Raw genomic sequence first — 19,589 nt, forward strand, 5'->3', positions numbered from 1 at the left:
TGATTGCATCTTCTTGAATGACAAATGAATCACAAGACCCCTTTTATTGATGCACATGTATACAGAGTCCTTGAGACGGCTTACATGAGAGCACGCAAACCCCATCGACTCAATGTTGTAAACCATGATCAACATCTAAACATTAACTGAACTAATCTTCTGAGGAGAAATGGTCCATGGATTGGGCAGTGTACAGGTGGGAGTATCCGTTTCGGAGACTTGTTCTCAGAGGTGACCCCTTGAGGAACTCTCTGTACCATTTCGCAGACAGTTTCGGGGTCCGCTTCTGCGTCTTGAAATCGACATGGTAGAGCCCGAATCTCTGCGTGTACCCAGAATTCCACTCGAAGTTATCGAGCAGAGACCACACGAAGTAGCCACGCACGTCGGCTCCTTTCCTTCAAACAGTGAAACAATTGACAGACAGGAGGCGTTCGTGGTTTATTAGTTGGTATCTGGAGAGAAAGGAGGAAGAAGATGCAGATGCAGCAGCACATCCATTGCATTGCTCCAAGCCACAAAGCTTGTTTCAATCGTTTTAGGAGCGACCGAGGGTTATGAAAGTTACCTTATTGCTGAGGCCAAAAAGGTGAGGTAGCCTTGAAGATAATCGACTCTTCCTGTGTCGTTGGTAAAATCCTTGGTGATCATGCTGCTATTGCTTGCTTGAGCATAACCTGAAAAATAATTAGAGTACAGGAATTATTGTACTGCGTCATCGCAAAATTGGACTATGAATGACTAGCTTAGCCTAATTTTGAAAATAGTAAGGTAGGCTTAGAAGCACTGGTGAAATTTCTCTTCTTTTTTGGGTATGAATCAAGCCTTTCAAAAGTTTTGAATACTTGGAAGTAAACATACAACTTTGAGATCGTGTATGAATGTACATATTTATTATTTAACATGAATATTTACATGAGATGAAATAAAAATCATAGAACGTATCTAACAATCCACGCCTGTCTTTCAATTTGTTTCTCTTCCCTCTTCAAGTGAGGAAAGTGACTTATATCTCAGATAATCTTGCCAACTTAGTGGCACAACATGTAGTGTTGCTTGTGCTAATTGGGCAGTGTCCTACTCAATTTACATTGGTAGAAAGCATAAAAGCTATAAATTTAGCATAATGATTATAATAGCTTTTAAACGAGATAGATAGAATCCTTACCATTTTCTGTGATGTATATTGGTGTGTTATTGTATCTTTGTTTGTAATACATGACCAGTTTCTCCATCCCATATGGAACAGAATAAAATATCGGCGACCCTGTCTGCACGAAATAGTACTACCATTAATCACTGCTATTCTTCCCTTCATCTTTTCAAGCGCATCAGTTTTTCTTTATCTGAAAATTGGCTAAGAGCATTTCGCTCCATAGAAAATGGCCAAGAGCTCAAAAATTCACTCCAGAAAAAAAAAGAGAGACGGGCATTTGAGCTGATCCTAGGACTCAGACATGAACGAACAAGGAAGCTAAACACCCTGACCCTCCCCACTACTAGGTATTTATCCTATTCTAATTTCAAATAAATTAACACTTGAATAACATGTGTTTACCCTTTTACCAATAAATATTCCATCTCTTTCTGCTGATGTCAGAACCTGGGCCTCCCCCTCTACCGGATCCAGTTCACATGGTGAGAAAATGCAATCCTTCAAATATGATGTTGTATAATGATTTAACCCAATGAAATCCAATTTTGTGGCCTGCAATTTCTTCTTTTGTTTTGATGTGAATTCAGGTAGGTTTGAACCTAAGATCTTGCGCATCTCTAGGGGATATTCACCAAGAATAAGAGGGTCCAGAAACCTATCATGATTAAACAAGTTAGCCAGCCCAGAAAATATGAACATATGGTTTGAGAGTTGACTAAAAATATTACATGCTTAGGTTTATTACTCGGAAACAAAGTTTATCACTTGGTTTTATATATGATTAGACATAAAATGCTATCTGTATCCATAGTTATCATTCTAAGGGAAAAGTAGAGTACCATGGACCATTGAAAGAGAGAACCCGTTCAACTGCTAAGATGTCTGCCGTGGTATTGTGGAATGGTTCATACCATCTTGAGCAAACGTTAATTCCAATATGGCCACCTTGCTTCACCTGCCAAATGCCAAAGATACTTGACTTTTCATGTCATACAGATTTTATTAAAAACAATTTCCATTGATGTTGCTTTCCAAAGTTGATAACTCTGATATGTAGAAGACATGAGAGTGTGGTTGGTTCATACCTGATACTTCTTTCTGTAAATGTGAACGGCATTTGCATGAGACAGTATGATGTTGTGACCTACTATGTATGTTTCCACCGAAGAATTCCCAAAGGCACAATTACCAAATGGCTTAGAACAGTGACCAGGAGCGTATCGCCCATACATATAGCTTAACTTTGTGAACAAGTTTGGCTCATTAATAGTTATCCAAAACTTAACTCGGTCACCAAACATTTTGAAGCATATATCTGCAAAGTAACCAAAGTCCTTCCTGGAAAGTTTTTAATAGTCAAACAAACTAACAAATCAAGAGAGGTGTATTTAGGGCAGGCAACAGACATACTGAATTTCTGAGCTCAACCATCCACCATATCTCTTGTCCAGTTCATGTGGAATGTCAAAATGATATATTGTTACAAATGGTTGCATACCTGTTTATGAATGTAGTTAACAACTATGCATATTTAGAACTGTTCTAAATGCAAGTATTTGTTGAATACCTTTCTGTAGAAGAGCATCAATAATGGCATTGTAGAATGCTACACCATCTGGATTAACTTTCCCAAATCGCCCTCCTGCAGAAAGAATTTGATTTATAACTGTGTGAGGACTGAGGACAGCCCATATATTTATTAACTAACTTGACAAAACAACAAATACACCTCATGGAAGCGAGTGATGGTACAGGTTGTGTATTAAACTCACTTGGTAGAATCCTTGTCCATGCTATGGAGAATCGGTATGAGTTAACACCCAAGGAATGCATCAGGTTTATGTCTTCCTGGAACAGAGAACATACTTCCAGTCTCAAGTGGTTGTACAGATGTGAAAAAAAATCTATTAGAACATCTTTAATATCTAGTACGGATTCCCCATTTTATCCAATTTTCATCCAACATATATATGGATTCTCATAAATTATTTTTACTTTGCAAAAGGAAACCGCATACCATGTAACGATGATAGTGATCATCAGCCGAATCACCATTGCTCCCATCCTTAACTGTACCTGACAAGGTTGGAATAACAAAGGTAACACGAGATACTAGTCAACATGACTTGGCAACAAAGGAGCCATGCCACGACTGAAGCTGCGCAGCAGTACAAATTATCAAGCTTCACCTTGCTTATGGGTGAAGACATCCCAATTGCTTAGACCTTTGTTACCCTCCAAATACCCTCCTTCAATCTGAAGATTCAGACGACAGTGTCAGCAGAGCTGCGGAATATACACCAATATAGTCATCCCAATCTAAGAATGCAGGATAGAAGGAATGGCCATGGCAATGTTCTCCACACTCCACAGAGATTAATTCCAGTAACAAGCATCGAATCGCCACTGATTAACTGTCACAGCTCGGAGAAAATTCACACAGGTGTGCGATCTCCGATTCAACGCACTCGTGGTCGGCTCTACGGCTTGCAATGTGCCGACGGTGCCGGTAGGGCACCCTACGTTGCAATCGGTGGTGGAGCAGCATCTTCTTCTTCTCGTCGGTGGTGGTGCGCCAGGGCAAGAACTGGCTGATGAGAGCCGAGAGATTCGAAATTTCGGGGGTGGACGCCGGTGGCGGGTTCGCCGCCGCCGGACGCCGTGGCCCGTGGGGGCGCGTTGAGGGTAAATGGGCTAGCCAAATTGTGTTTGGATGGCTACAACACAGCCCAACAAATTTGGGCCTCTTTCGAGGCCATGGGCAGGGCTTGACACAGCAGCATTCATCGTAATTGCTGTTGTATGATAAGCTTTAAAAAAGAAGGTGTTGAGGTCTTTTTTTCTTTCGCGAGGAAAAAGGTGTTGAAGGCAACCTTATGCATCTAGGAATACGGCTTTTCTTGTTGCAAGGAGTGAGTTGCTCTTCCTGTTCGGAAACGGAAACGACGGAAAGGATTGAAGCGGGGCAGGTGGAGCAGGTGGCTGTCGCGCAGCGTACCTGGTAGGCAGAGGTGGAGGTCCCGAACAAGAAGTTCTCGGGGAACTCGCCGCGATCAACGGCCGAAGCGCACGGCAGGAGCCCCTGATGAGCGAGCAAGAAGAGCGCGAGGCCGACGACCATCCCCCCCGCTGCTGCCCCGCCCATCGTCCGTCTTGGGCTCTCCCTCCCTCCCTTCCTCTGTATAATTCGGCGAGTAGATTCGTTGATGCAGGTGCGCGCTGGTTGAGTGGATAGATACTCCGGCAGACACACTGGCAGGTAGGTACGACATGGACGTCGCTATCGAAGCGGGCGGAGCACGCACCAAGAGCTGGATCTTTCATTTTGGACGCGCCTGTGTGCGAATGTGAATTGTGATGGTGTGAAGAGATGTGTGCGACCGAGGGACGCCAGGATGTGCTGCTCTTCAGAGAACACCAAGAGTTCTTTCATTTTGGATGGACACGCCATGACCATGGAGGATTGAGGAACCATATGCTGCAACGGCCAAAAATATCTGAGCCTTTTTCTGATTGGTGACTGTGACATCCTCCCGTCTCTAACACACGGACATATCCTCCCATCTTGATCCAGTGTCCTCTCGAGCATCCCCATCCCGTAGGGATCGGATACGTGGCAATAACAAGCGCTAACATTTTTCTCCCTTTTCTTTTCTGTTTATATATGGATGAACGCCAACATTGCAAATTTACAGGTACAGCATGATCGCATCATTTAGTTTAGTTCAAGGCCTTGTCATGAATCATGGTGCGTCTCCGTATTCCACACACATGCATTCTGACCTGATGGCGTCGCGACGACGGATCAGCAGAGAGTATTCTGCATTTCTGTGTTCTCTGGTCGTAGCATGGGAGACACAGGCAGGCAGTCCAGATCTGTCCTTACTGTTCCTTGGCACCCTCCCCTCCATGCCGAGATCCAGCTAGGATCGGAGCCAGGTCGAGAAAGAGAATGATTTATACCATCTTCCCGTCCAGATCGAGTGCTCGCACCCGTCCCTTTCCACGCCTATCTCGTGTGGACTTGGCCGCTCAAAAATAAAGCCGGCATTGCGCGCTTGACCAAGGAGTGTATTAATGTATGAAATGATTCAAAATATAATAATCATAATCATTTTATTTGGTTGGGTGAATGGTATCAACTCATCCAGGACGAGACCATCCCACTTAATACATTATTCTATTAATTAAAATGAATCATATGGTACAAGCAAATTGGTTGAACCACCCTATTCAGGATCATCCATGCACGCATCACGTGGTGCATGTAACCAAACACACCCTAGGTCAAGATCTCGGATCCCGTCGTTGAAAATCGATATGGATGGCAGTCACTGTCCTGCCCTAGCAAATGCCCTGTCAGCCGAACAGTTTAAGAGCTTGATGGCGTGGTGAAGTAATTATTTGTCCGGATTAGACAAATTTGGCCACCTGAAGGCTGAATCCCTTCTTTATTCAATGCAAACATGCATACCTCACAAGGCATTATCTGCAAGATACATAAGGCCGAATCCGTGGGCTGGATATTCAAAGTTCTAAACCATGCTACCATTTACATACAGCTAGCAGGGAGGTAACGTTAAACGTTCATGGGTTAGCTGCTTGATCAATGATGAACGCCGAAACGTTCATTGATTAAGCAGTGTGCTACTGCAGCTGGGATTTGTTGGCCCCGAGCGAGCCTTGTTCTCAGAACCGATCCCTTGAGAAACTTCCTGTACCACTTCGCCGACAGTTTCGGCGTCCTCCTCAGCGTCTTGAAGTCGACATGGTAGAGCCCGCGTCTCTGCGTGTACCCGGAAGTCCACTCGAAGTTATCCAGCAAGGACCACACAAAGTAACCACGCACGTCAGCTCCCTTCCTTCAAAATGCAGCTAGATCTTTAGTTATATCTCGGATCAAGTGTTCACAGTCTTGGCAGTGTAGCGGCATAGTGCCGTGGTGTTTGTGCTTGGGCATTAAAATTTGACTCATCAAAAGAATATAGCTACACATGTTTTCCTAATTATTATCATAACTTCCAAATAAAGATCAATGGAAAGAACCATACCATTTTCTGTGATATATATTGGTGTGTTATTGTATCTTTGTTTGTGATACATGACCACTTGTTCCATCCCATATGAGACAGAATAAAAGTGTGGCGATCCTGTCTGCATCAAGGAGATTGACAGCACCAATTAGTCGATTGCCATTGCTATTCCTCCCAACAGCCACCCCACCACCAGGCTGTTGGCCTAATTATGATTCCAAATAAATTAATATATCAGAAAATACATGTTTACCGGTTCACCAATAAGTACTCCGTCACGTCCTGTTGCCGAACTGACAACTCGTGCATCCCCATCTATTGGATCCACCTCACAAGGTGAGAAGATGCAGTCCTTCAAATATAATGTCGTGTAATGATTTAGTCCAATGAAATCTAATTTTGTAGCTTGTAATTTCTTCTTCTGTTTTGATGTGAACTCAGGTAAGTTTGGACCCAAGATCCTACGCATCTCTGTGGGATAATCACCAAGAATTATAGGATCCAGAAACCTAACACAATTAAGCAAATCAAGCAGAGTACGAATATATATTGGCAATCAAACAATTATATTATACATTTATGCTTTATGATTAGGAAATGAAATGCTCTTTGTATCCACTGTCATCACTCTAAGGGAAAGTAGATTACCATGGACCACTGAAAGACAGAGCCCGTTCAACTGCTAAAATGTCTGTTGTGGTATTCTGGAATGGCTCATACCATCTTCAGCAAACAGTGATTCCAATATGACCACCTTGTTTTCCCTATCAAATTGCAAAACCATTAAGAGTATATTGTCAAAAAGATTTGCTGAAAAGCTTCACTCCAACCCGCTTTCAGTATTTAATAATTCATATGCAGAAGTCAAAGGGTGATCTTGTCGATTCATCACAGAGGACCATGGTTCATACCTGAAACTTTTTTCTGTAAATGCTGACCACATTTGCATGGGACAGAATCATATTGTGACCTGCTATGTACGGCTCTATTGAAGAATTTCCTAGGGCACAGTTCCCAAATGGCTGCGAACAATGAGCAGGCGGGTACCATCCATCCATGTAACTGAACTTTGTGATCAAATTTGGCTCATTCAACGTTGTCCAGAATTTTACTCGGTCACCAAACACCTTGAAACATACTTCTGCAAAGTACCCAAAGTCCTTCCTACACAGTATTTAGAAGGCAAATAAACCAACTATAAAAGATAAATAAAAGGCATCTTAGGTCACCACAATGGACATACTGAATTTCTGGGCTCAACCATCCACCATATATCTTGTCCAGCTCATGTGGAATGTCATAATGAGATATTGTTACAAACGGTTGGATGCCTATTTATATGGATTCAATTTATTAGGTCCATATCATAAAAAATATGTTACTATTGCATATGTTTTTGCAATCCTTGAATATATACCTTTCTCAAGAAGACCACGATAAGGGAATTGTAAAATGCAACACCATCTGGATTAACATGCCCAAATCGGCCTCCTGGAGAAAGAATTTAAATACGAAGATTGTCTCGCCAAAGCAATAGTAAATGACATTAGAGGCAAGTGTACAATTTGAAGTGCATAAAACTCACTTGGTAAAATCCTTGACCATGCTATGGAGAATCGGTATGAGTTGACACCCAAGGAATGCATCAGTTCAATGTCTTCCTGGAGCAGAGAAAAATCTCTAGTCTCAGACAATTAAATGCATTAATAATTAACAGAGAAGGTACATTACAACAACACTACTGGTTATGGAATTCCGTTTCAACCGATAAACATCCAGCAATTTCCAAAGAACTACTTTGCATTTTGAAAAAGACAAACCATGTAACGGTGATAGTGATCATCAGCAGTATCACCATTGCTTCCATCCACAATTGTACCTGAGCCGTTTAGGGTTGAAGGGGGGCAAAAAAGAGAAAAAGGTTAGAAAAATGGTAAGAAAGAAACTACAACGAGACTTTTTTTTGAAATAAAACTACAACGAGACTGAAACTAGTTATCTTGCTTTACCTGGCTTGTGGACAAAGACATCTCAATTGCTTATTCCCTTGTTGCCCTCCAAATATGCACCTTCAATCTAATACCAAGAGCAATAATCCAAGAGAAAACGGCAACGGCAGAATTCTCAGCAGCTGCATTCACTAACTAGGCTCTTCAGTCCAATTTCAGCCATCCAGTTTCAAATGCCGTGCTCCACCTTGTAAAACTGTTTCTGCTTGCATAGGGCTGGAAGCACACCATTCTACTTCGATTTGGAGGACGGATAGAGATACGCGCTCCAGTTCCGCACGACGCGCATGCTCATGGGCGTCGCTGCAGCTTGCATCGCGCCGACGGCGCCAGACGGTAGTCGCCCCGCCGCCCTGGCCGCCGGTGCCGGACTGGTGGAGCATCTGCATCTCCGTCGGTGCCGGTCACTCCCCCCAGTGGTGGTGGGGGAGTGGATGGGGCCAGATTGGGTTGGAAAAGCTCTTCGTTCAGGCCCAACACAAACGGTCAGCTATTTTCGGTGGGCTCGGGTGAGTACATACAGCCCAATTTATTTTAAGCCTTGTCTGGAGGCCATTGGCTAGCCTAGTGGTTCCATTCCATCCGGAGGAACTGCTGTGTAGTGTATTTTTCAGGCAGCAGAGTTTATGAATCAGCAGCTGTCCAGGCCCCATTTTCTGCCAATTTCTACGCAAGGTTCTGCACGACGCATAGAACTAAATTGTACCTGCAATATAATATATGACCAGTTCTTGTTAAGTTTCTCCAGGTCCGTGCCAAGCCTCCATGTTCGGAGGCCAGAGCGAGAATCCGGGGTTGGGAGGAGCGGGCGTACCGTACCTGGTAAGCGGGGGTGGAGGCCCCGAAGAGGAAGTTGTCGGGGAACTGGCCGCGATCGACGGCCGAAGCGCACGGCAGCAGCAGGAGGCCGTGAGCAAGCGCGAGCAAGACCAGCTCGCCGCCCCCCATCTCCGATCCGGCTCCGGTCCTCCTCTCTTGCCGCTGCCCGCTGCACACCGCCCTCCTGTATGTTGCTCTGGACTTACACGATGCATGCGATGCGAGATTATAAAATCCTCCCGTCCACTCCAGTCTCCAGCGCCCGAGTGTCCCTCGGGTGCGACGGGACTACGCGAGGGCGGACGGCCTGTCCTCCGGCCGTGGTAGCTGACGGACACTGACTGAGAACTAATCGACAACCAACCTCTGGACCCGTTCCTGCATCGGATGGTAGATGCCATTGCCAATGCTCTTTCGGTTTCGGATGGCCAGTCGCTGTCCTCCCCTGCCATCTTATTCCTGCTATCATGTACGGTATGGCCGTATGGGGCTACAGTTTAGCAGTGGGTTTCCGGTGTCAGGGGGCCAGCTGACGTGCAGTTCGGCCGGGCCAAGGCCGTAACCGACGGACGGCACCACGCCATGCGTCCCTCGATCATCAGACGCGCGCCATACTCATCCCGGAGCACGGCGACAAGATCAATCGTCAGATCACGCCGCCGCGTGCAGCAGCGGCGCTGAAAAGGACTCGCGAGGCGGACTGCGCGCCCACACCCCATGCACACACACGGCAACGGCGGCAGATATCTCTCCACTTCCCGCTAGCTGCCACACGGTTGGAACCCAACTTCAAGTGAGTATTATCGCACCTCCTTCAAATGAGCTTGGGTTGGATTTGGACTTGTTTTTTCATTGGACTTGAACTGGACGGCTCCTTTTGGATTTGGATTTTAATCCATGTACTCCCACCTCTAAGGTTGGACGCAATCACGCAATACTCAAATCGCCTATGCCCAATAAGCAATGGAGCGCTAGCAAGCAGCGATTCCTTGTCCTGCCTCTCAGGTTATCATCATGTGACTCTGATCGTCATTGACCAACGTAGAAGCCATGGCAAATTAGGCTCTTGTGAGGTACTGTATAATATTTTTTTTAAAAGTTGAACTGTATAATATATAAGCTACTGAATATAAAGTCATATACATATGCAGACGAAAATCCACGGATGGTGTTCGTGCCTGGATTCTGCCCATACAGGCAAACTCGACACGTACATCATTCAGGAAGTAGCAGCCCCTCCAAACACAAGGGTTTTTTTTGAAACGAATCAAGCAGGAGATCTACCGATTATATTAATAAAGAAAAAGATCCAGATTAGGCAAAACACAACGGTTTTCACTCAACGGCGGTTTGCTTGCGTTTTCTCCAATGACAAATGGACAAGACACCTTCCCAAACCATTTTATTCAACGAAGCATGACCTGGGCATGTAAGCCACGGTAACTTTCACGTAGCAAACTAAACCGGCGATCGAGGAGAACACGGTTGATGGATTACTGCGCGGCGTACTGCTTCGACTGGGGATTTTCTTTCCGGGGCCTTGTTCCCACAAGCGAGCCACCCTTGAGGAACTCACTGAACCACTTCGCCGATAACTTGGGCGTCCTCTCCAGCGTCTTCAAGTCGACATGGTAGAGCCCCAACCTTTGCGTGTACCCGGACGTCCACTCGAAGCAGTCGAGTAAAGACCACACGAAATAACCACGCACGTCGGCTCCCTTCCTACGAAAAGATTGATGGCGTACATGAGGAGGCGGAAAGAATTACATGTGCTGTAGCTAAAACACTCTTGAACTGGGCAGAGTTGAGCAGAGTACCTTATTGCTGACGCCAAAAAGGTCAGGTAGTCATGGATGTAATCAACTCTTCCTGTGTCGTTGGTAAAATCCTTGGCAGTCATGCTGCTGTTGCTTGCTTGAGCGTATCCTGAAAAAAAAATGTAAGCACATGCTAGGTATCAGATAAACTATATCGTGATGTGACAACAATATTGTAGAAGCATGAGCTAGCTTACTACTTCTCTTTTTTAAAGAAGAAGAAGAAGCCGACAGATTGCCGTTGGTCTATGTATTAACAGAGAAGTAAAAAACATAAAAACTCGAACAGCAACAACACACCATAACACAAACTGGCGCTTGTGCTTGGACAGTGCACAATAGCTCAAATCAAAAGAATGTAACACTATAACTACAAGATTTTGACTAGCGACTATTATAGCTTAAAAAAACAATTGGCAAAAAGAAACCATCATACCATTTTCTGTAATATATGTTGGTATGTTATTGTATCTTTGCATGTAGTACATGACCACTTTTTCCATCCCCTCTGGAACAGAATAAAAGAATGGCGATCCTGTCTGCATGAATGAGATTGCAATCATCAATTACTATCGATTATTCCCTTCAAGCAGATCTTCAAATGATTTTTTTTTTTACGTTTTGCTTTCAAAATTGACTGCAAAGCTTTAGCACTGACTGACGAAGGAGACGGCTAATTGAGTCATTTCTAACTTCCTATGACTCAAACCCAAGTGTGTAATGAGTTTAACAACCTCCTCACCACTAGGCCAATGGCCTAGTCTGAGCTCAAATAAATTAATATTCAGCAATTATGTATTACCACTTCACCAATAAGTACTCCATCCTCTCCTACTCCTGAACTAAAAACTCGAGCATCACCATCAATAGGATCTATTTCACATGGTGAGAAGATGCAGTCCTTCGTATATAATGTTGTATAATGACTGAGTCCAATAAAATCCAATTTGGTAGCCTTCAATTTCTTCTTCTGTTGCGATGTGAACTCAGGTAAGTTTGGACCCAAGATCTCACGCATCTTTGTGGGATAATCACCAAAAATGATAGGATCTAGAAACCTGTCATGATTAAACAAAAGAGGCAGTTGAATAATGATATTACTTGCCTATAAGCGTTATTTATAAAAATCACCATCCTAAGGGAAAGAGTAGTACCATGGACCATCGAAAGCTAGAGCACGTTCAACTGCTAGTATGTCTACTGTAGTATTCGAGAAAGGTTCATACCATCTCGAGCACATAGAAATCCCAATATGACCACCTTGCTTCCCCTATGGAAAGGTAAAGATATTACTGGTTTATTGTTATAAACATATTTTTAGAAAACTTCAGCTGATGCTCCTTTTTAGATTATATAATTCATATGCAAAGACAAGGGATGGCAATGTCATATTATCTCAGAGGACTGTGGTTTGTACCTGATACTTTTTTCTGTAAATACTGACTGCATTTGCATGTGACAATATCATGTTATGACCTGCTATGTATGGCTCTATTGAAGAATTCCCAAAGGCACAATTACCAAATGGTTGAGAGCAGCGCCCGGGAGGGTACAATCCATCCATATAACTGAACTTCAACCACAAATTTGGCTGATTAAATGTTATCCAGAATTTTACTCGGTCACCAAACATCATGAAGCATACTTCTGCGAGGTAGCCAAAGTCCTTCCTGGAAGGTATTTACTATAAGTCAAATAAAAACTAATCAAGGAATATAATAAGGCAACTTTATGCCACAGCAATAGACATACTGAATTTCTGGGCTCAACCATCCACCATATTGCGTTTCCAGTTCTTGTGGAATGTCGTAATGAGATATTGTTACAAACGGTTGTATGCCTATTTATGGATGCCGTTAAAAGCTCCTGTCTTCAAAATCATGTTCCCATTGCACAAATTTTGTTAACCCTACCTTTCTGCAGAAGTGCATCAATAAGATTATTATAGAATGCTACCCCATCTGGATTAACATGTCCAAATCGACCTCCTGCAGGAAGAAGTTAATTGCAAAGACAGCATTTGTTCAACCAACTTCCCAAGGCAATAATAAATTCCTTATTCAAGGCATGCATGTTAAACTCACTTGGTAGAATCCTTGTCCACGCAATGGAGAAACGGTATGAGTTGACACCCATGGAATGCATCAATTCAATGTCTTCCTGGAGTATAAAGTAGAAGCATACTTCCAATGTCAAGTAGTTTAATAGATATGAAGCTCCATCTAAACAACATTACCGGTATAGATTTTCATTGCACAGCAATCATCCAATCGATTCTCCTTTGATACTATTTGCATCTTGGAAAAAGAAGAAGCACCAGCTTACCATGTAACGATGATAGTGATCATCTGCGGTATCACCATTGCTCCCATCCTCAATTTTACCTGAAATAAAAGGCTAACACAGATGAAGAGAGGAAAACAACTTGACAAGAAACGAGATATCCTGGGATCGAAAGTCAATGGTGATGCAAGTTATAATGCTTCACCTGGCGTATGGGCGAATACGTCCCAATTGCTGAGGCCTCTGTTACCCTCCAAATTCGCGCCTTCAATCTGAAGAGTCAACAAAAAATAGTATCAACACTAGTTAGGCTGACTGCTACAGAGCAGCAAGAGCAATGCAAGCTAGCTAGCAGAGAACGCCAACGGCAATAACTTCAGCAGTTGCTTCCACTGATTTAGGCCTGCACTGGTTCCCGCCTGTCTGAGGACTTCATGGACATTGCATCGCCAAAGACTTGCACTGTACCGGCGGCGTGAGCTCAAGCGCGCGCGCCGTTCATCGCCTCCGCGAGCTCGCTTGGCTCCGATGGCCGCCATGTTGGGGACTTGCTGCGGGAGCAGAGAGTGAAGGCATAGATCCTAGGGATTGACTGCGTCGGATGGCGACGGGGCTTCGCGCTCCCTGCTGGCGCGGAGGTGTGGAGGGCGGCGGCGGCGAGGGGCCGTCGGCGGGGAGCGGTGGGACCGAGAACCGAAGTTGAGATGGAAAACCAGGGGGTATTTTGAAAATAATCGGATCGTGATTAATAATTGCGATCCAAACCAGGGGTGTTTTCATAAATATTTCAGGGGGCAGTTTCTAATATTCTCGGCCGGCGTCATGGGTTCCGGCGACGTCGCCTTGCCGCCGGCGACCACTGCTCGCCCCTTCGCGCTGCATCCCCGCGAGATTCCGGCAAGTTTGCGCCCCCAGTCGCTGCCTCCGGACACCCTCGTGAGCGACGCACGGCCCCCTAGAAATGCCCCAAACCAGACCTCGCGGCGGCCCCTCGCCATGTCGGCGGCGAGAGCTTGCGAGCCGGCGCTTGCCTTGATTCCCGTTACAGAGTGAGAGTGGATTGGACGGAGGTCGCCGCCGTGCCTGATGCATCCGACATCGCTGGCAAGAAATTCTTGGATATTTTATCTGACCAGAGGTTTGGTTTTGGTTCAAATGGGCAGCGGGGACAGAGAGCCAGACCCTTCTGCTTCTGGTACCTTCTCAGTTGTCAGTGGGAGCACAGCCGACGCAAGAAGTTGTTGGAACGAAGAAGAGATCGATTAGCCGGTGATGATATCTTTGGTGATGCAATGTCCATGCGTCAGAGCTCTCAGCCCAACAGTGTGTGCCCGGCATTGGGTCCGGGGCGCACCATTCGACACCGTGCTTCGATTTAGAAGAAGAGTACGCACTCAACTTGCGACACAACGCGCGGCTGCGGTTGGTCGCAGCTTGCATCGCCGTCGCGCCGCCGGTACCGCGCGTCCCGCCGCCCTCCGCCGGTGCCGGCGGTCCTCCACCACCTGAGGCGGAGGGCGCACTGCCAGTTGCCGCTCAAGGGCCTCCTCCATCTAACCCCGCCAGACACCCATGCCATACCCGGCCCAACTCTAGCTCACCGGAGGCGCCGCGATGGCGGCCGGAGGCAGAGAAGAGCAGAACAGGTCGAGAAGAACAAACTGCTTGGACGCATCGTAGCGTACCTGGTACGCAGAGGTGGTGGTCCCGAACAGGAAGCCGTCGGGGAACTGGCCGCGGTCGACGGCGGCCGACGCGCACGGCCACGACAGGAGCCCGTGCGCGAGCAAGAGCGCCAGCCAGACCAGCCCGCTTGCCATTGTCCTCTCCCTCTCTCTCTCTCTCTCCTAGTCTCCTTCCCTCCCTCCCCACGCTACCTTTTCGTAGGAGCATGAGCAATCAACCGACGCGCGGGCCAGATGGCTTGCTTATCTTGTGGCTTTGTGGGGGGTGGTGGTTGACGACCGGCCATGGGCCATCAGAAGGGAGAATGCGACTGTGCGGCGTGTGCGCTCACCAGACCCAGACATGACAGGCCTCACCGCTTTGGAATTGGGATGGCCCAACTCCCCCGTGCTGTGGTGTAATAAACGCCAACGCCCAACGGCCATCGCGTTGGATCGTGACAACGACAGTGACCCAAGATAGATGGAATGGCACGTGCCCCCGGCAGATATGAACCCCTCTCGCTCGCGCCTGATGAAATAGCCATGATCGTCGTCTGAAGTCTGAACATGTTACATGCGCCCATCATTAGCTGCTCCCTGCTTTAGCACAGATTCGAAAGCTTTTCACCATGAGCAGTAGTACAGCATGCTCCGTGTTCTTCCGGCCCAGTTTCGCGTATACATAAGCATCAGTGAGTTCCAGGCCTTCTGGAACACCACGCTATGCAGCAGACCCCGTACCGTGTTCCTAATACCACACCAATGACATTTTTACACAGCACGCGCGCGTCACGAATCCGCTCTCCGCCCCTGCTGCGCTTCATCCGTCAGGGCCCCGGCGGAGGATCCCGTGAGGAAGCTCCTGTACCACCTCGCGGACATCCGAGGGGTCCGCGTCCGCTCCGGCGTGTCGAAGTCCACGTGGTACAGCCCGAACCTGACGGTGTACCCGAACGTCCACTCGAAGTTGTCCATGAGCGTCCACACGAAGTACCCCCGCACGTCCGCCCCGTTCCTGCGCGCGAATCAGTTCGATCCGTGAGCAAAGAGAATGAAAAAATCCGGTTCGTAGCTAGGCTACGAGTTTTCATCGTAGATGTAGATGAAGGGTCACCTGATTGCTCTGGACAGATGCGTGACGTAGCCCTGCAGGTAGTTGAGCCTCTCGACGTCGTTGATCAGCTCCTCCCTGCCCACATCGCTCCACTGCGAGTAACCTGGAAGCAAAAATCCGGGAACACATGACCAGCATGGACAGAAATGCAGATAGATCCCCAGGTCCTCGCAGCAAGACTGTAAAACTCACCGTTCTCACTGACGTACACGGGCGTGTCCTTGTACCTCTGGTTGACATACATGATAGCAGGCTCCACGGCTTGTGGGACAACATAGAAGCCGCCGAGCGCGGTCTGCAAGGTTCACAAACCGGACATTTTTCGTGAGCTTTACCGTATATGAAGTAATGAACAAAAATCAGGTAAAAATGTATGCAAGAAGGCCGATTGTCAGGGTGTTCTTACATCTCCCCCGATCATCACTCCATCCCTTTCGCCGGTGGCGAAGACGAGGGCGTTCCCTTCGTAGGTGCTGAGGTCGCACGGGGAATGGATGCAGTCCTTGGCGTAGATCGCCGTGTAGTGGTTTAGCCCGATGAAATCAGACTTGTATTGGAGTAGTTTCTTCTCTTCCGAGGTGAACGTTGGTAGGTTGGATCTTAGGATCTCTCGCATGTGTGAAGGATAATCGCCAAAGAATATCGGATCCAGAAACCTGAAGAAAAAAAGTTACATGCGAGTGTAGTCGGTAAATTGGTAATTCCGCATAGGGGCAGCAGAAGGTATTTGTTGCATTGGGGATGCATGTTGCATTTAGGGAGGGAAAAGGGGGAACCACAGAGTGACATACCACTCCAGCTCAAAAGACTGCGCTCGTCGTGCCGCCAGAATGTCCTCCGTGGTGTTCGTCAGCGGCTCATACCACTTCATGGCGATCACAATCCCGATCGAGCCGCCTTGCTTTGCCTTTGATAACACACGCATGCATAAAAAATTTTCAGACAAATGTATCTCAGCATTCCCCCCCCCCCCCCCCCCCCCCCCCCCCCCAGTCTGAAACATGAGTTCACAGACACAAAAGGCAGTAGCTTCTGCTGACCTGAACAGAGACAGGGCAGGTTACCGAGTTGCACACACTCACCTGGTAGTTTTCCTTGTAGTTGCGGACAGCGGCGGCGTGGGACATGATGATGTTGTGCGCCGCGGCGTAGGGCTCCCGTTGCGAGTCGCCGCTGTTGCAGGTGCCGAACGGCGCGGAGCAGTGGCTGGGCGGGTACTTGCCCAGCATGTACTGGAACTTGGTGAACAGGTTGGGCTCATTGAACGTCGTCCAGAACCTCACCCGGTCGCCGAACGCCCGGAAGCAGACGTCCGCGTAGTGCTCGAACTCCTCCCTGAATTTTTCACCATGGTCGTGAGCTCGTGACCGTACCACTGAAACTGCAGGTTCTCTGAAAAAATGGCAAGAACTAGAACCAGCAGAGGGTCAGAGTTCAGAGCTGAACTGTACCGGATTCCGGCGCCCAGCCAGCCAACGTGTCGGACCTCCAGCTCGTGCGGCATGTCGAAATGGTGCAGTGTGACGAACGGCTGTATCCCTGATCGTTCCATGAAAAAAAGGAAAGGAATCGAACCTTTGAGCTTGCTCTAATGCTCTTTATTGGATATTTGGAGGTGGAGCACAGAAATCAGTGAAGTGTGAGCTGTGAGAGGATGGCGACAGGCTTACCTTTCTGCAGGAGGGCATCGATCAGGCGGTTGTAGAAGGCTATCCCATCTGGGTTGACGCCGCCAAGCCTGCCTCCTACGAGAACGCATTGTGCCCACCCAAATCATCAGGAACCGATCGAACAGTTGCCAGTGCAAAAGGCCTACTAATTTATGTACAATCCGTCATGGCGTACTTGGTAGGATCCTTGCCCATGAGATGGAGAACCTGTACGCGTTGACGCCCAGCGATTGCAGGATCTCCACATCTCCCTGCCCACAAGTTCAGAATGCGTCACGTCACATGAGATGGTCAGTTTGCTTGTTGGTTGGTTCTGTGTGATCTTGTAGTCTGTACCATGTAGCGATGGTAGTGGTCGTCAGCCACGTCGCCGTTCCGCCCGTCCTTGATCCCAACTGCCAAATGGTGAAAACTTTTTGAGAGAAACAGAAAAGCAGGGGACATCGAACAAATTATCGCTACACATCCCTGCGGCCCGCTATAAAATCTTTAGACTTGATTGCATACCATTTTCTCATATTTTAATAGGAGAGAGAAAAACTATCTCTTGATCAAGAGATAGTTTCATACACGCACTTCAAGATTACGTGAGGATGACGTATAGGGTCATTCATATGATGAGCTATGTGCTAAGAGGCAGATTGGAAGGGTTGTCTCCTAGAGTGTTTAGAGATAGTTAGAGATAGGTACACCATTAGAGGAGGCATTAGGTAGGCAGCTGCAATCGTCTGACCAGTACACTACACGGATGAACACGACAAAGCTCGCCCAAGAGAGAATATCAGCGCGCGGCGCTGTCGCAACGTCGCATCAGCATTCAGCTTAAGAACGATCCTCTCCAGACAATAATTCGGGGAGAGAGAGAGAGAGAGAGAGAGAGTGGTAACGCTAGTGAGATGGGCATCGATAGTATAGTATTTTATGGTGCATGATAAAATAGACTATACTAATATTCTTGGATTTGTAGACGGCTGAAAATGGGTTCGATGCTTTTGCGTCTCTATTAGGCAAGCAGTGAGGGAACCAATGCGCTCCCGTTCACCAAAAAAGGATAGCTAGATCATCCTTATGGTTGGAGCACAAGGACGAATGTAGCCACTAGCTTATTTGTTTGCTGGGTGGGTGAAGATTTTTTTTTCTTTTTTGTTCTTACAAAAGGGGGAGAGATTTCCTGGATGAAAAGATTTGATTTGCCAACTCTGATGAAACTGAGTGGTGCTGTGGGCATCTGCCAGTCACCGAGCAGGGGCGAAAGCTCTGATTTGAAGCTCATGTTCATGTCACTGGATGAGAAACAGAGAACTGAGAGAAATGACTCAAGACGACTCACCGTGCGTGTGGGTGAAGACATCCCAGTTGCAGAGGCTCTTGCCGTCCTCCAGGTACGCGCCCTCGATCTGGCAAGCGGCGGAACAAGGCAAACACTTGTCAGGACAGGAGGAGGGCAAGACGACGACACACAGGCGCGCCACCGCTCCCCCCGGCATCCAGCCAAGAGCGCGCGCGATGGCGAGCGAGAGCAGCGGAGGGAGAAGGGGGAAACGGTGCCGAGTGCTCACCTGGTAAGCCGACGTCGCGGCGCCGAAGAGGAACTCCGGTGGGAACTCACTCCGGTCCACACCACGCGCGGCCGGCGCGAGCGCCGCCACCACCACCATCAACGCCGCCGCCACGGCGGCAATGCCCCTCGCCGCGGCCATCTCGCGCGCGCACGCGGCGCTTCCCGCTAGCTCTCCCCTCTTGTCGCTATCGGTGGGTGTGCGGGGAGCTCCGGCTTCGTGTCCTCACTCCTCATGTGCTCGCCCGTCGCTTATATACAAAGCTGCGCGCTCGTATCTCTTGGGAGGACGGGCACCGGCGCGAGCAGGTCGACCTGACCGCGGCCGGGGTGATCCTGTCAGTGTGACTCAGCCGGCACGACCTCGCGCGCCGCGGGATGCGACGGCCCATGTGGCCCACTTGTTCTGCGACGTGCGAGCGGGTCCCGCGGCCGGGTCGGGCGGATACGCTCGGCTCCGATC

The 19,589-nt window shown here is 47.6% G+C and overlaps 3 protein-coding genes and 1 pseudogene across 3 annotated transcripts; all 4 read right to left on the bottom strand.

The window, feature by feature from the left end:
• Positions 1 to 25: 25 nt before the first annotated feature.
• Positions 26 to 4,600, bottom strand: LOC117864423 (probable inactive beta-glucosidase 14). The gene is made up of 12 exons (XM_034748529.2): positions 4,155 to 4,600; positions 3,346 to 3,412; positions 3,174 to 3,232; positions 2,929 to 3,004; positions 2,724 to 2,798; positions 2,567 to 2,654; positions 2,242 to 2,494; positions 1,996 to 2,111; positions 1,559 to 1,811; positions 1,169 to 1,271; positions 569 to 677; positions 26 to 398 (listed from the first exon to the last, which is right to left on the bottom strand). Exons 1-12 carry the CDS (start codon positions 4,299 to 4,301, stop codon positions 152 to 154), a joined length of 1,593 nt encoding a protein of 530 aa, XP_034604420.1. The 5' UTR covers positions 4,302 to 4,600; the 3' UTR covers positions 26 to 151.
• Positions 4,601 to 5,874: 1,274 nt separating this feature from the next.
• Positions 5,875 to 9,146, bottom strand: LOC117864783 (probable inactive beta-glucosidase 14; annotated as a pseudogene).
• A 1,138-nt stretch (positions 9,147 to 10,284) lies between these two features.
• On the bottom strand, positions 10,285 to 15,035 carry LOC117864424 (probable inactive beta-glucosidase 14). The gene is made up of 12 exons (XM_034748532.2): positions 14,803 to 15,035; positions 13,323 to 13,389; positions 13,160 to 13,218; positions 12,919 to 12,994; positions 12,748 to 12,822; positions 12,587 to 12,674; positions 12,252 to 12,504; positions 11,989 to 12,104; positions 11,637 to 11,892; positions 11,271 to 11,373; positions 10,835 to 10,943; positions 10,285 to 10,739 (listed from the first exon to the last, which is right to left on the bottom strand). The coding sequence occupies exons 1-12, from the start codon at positions 14,935 to 14,937 to the stop codon at positions 10,511 to 10,513; spliced, it is 1,566 nt and encodes a 521-aa protein (XP_034604423.1). The 5' UTR covers positions 14,938 to 15,035; the 3' UTR covers positions 10,285 to 10,510.
• Positions 15,036 to 15,370: 335 nt separating this feature from the next.
• On the bottom strand, positions 15,371 to 19,363 carry LOC117864428 (beta-glucosidase 16). Its single transcript, XM_034748533.2, has 12 exons — positions 19,128 to 19,363; positions 18,899 to 18,965; positions 17,905 to 17,963; positions 17,744 to 17,819; positions 17,569 to 17,643; positions 17,350 to 17,437; positions 16,981 to 17,233; positions 16,690 to 16,805; positions 16,305 to 16,554; positions 16,091 to 16,193; positions 15,899 to 16,001; positions 15,371 to 15,799 (listed from the first exon to the last, which is right to left on the bottom strand). Exons 1-12 carry the CDS (start codon positions 19,266 to 19,268, stop codon positions 15,574 to 15,576), a joined length of 1,557 nt encoding a protein of 518 aa, XP_034604424.1. The 5' UTR covers positions 19,269 to 19,363; the 3' UTR covers positions 15,371 to 15,573.
• Positions 19,364 to 19,589: the final 226 nt, after the last annotated feature.

Source organism: Setaria viridis, chromosome 7 (genome assembly GCF_005286985.2).
Source record: "Setaria viridis chromosome 7, Setaria_viridis_v4.0, whole genome shotgun sequence".
NCBI lineage: Eukaryota > Viridiplantae > Streptophyta > Magnoliopsida > Poales > Poaceae > Setaria > Setaria viridis.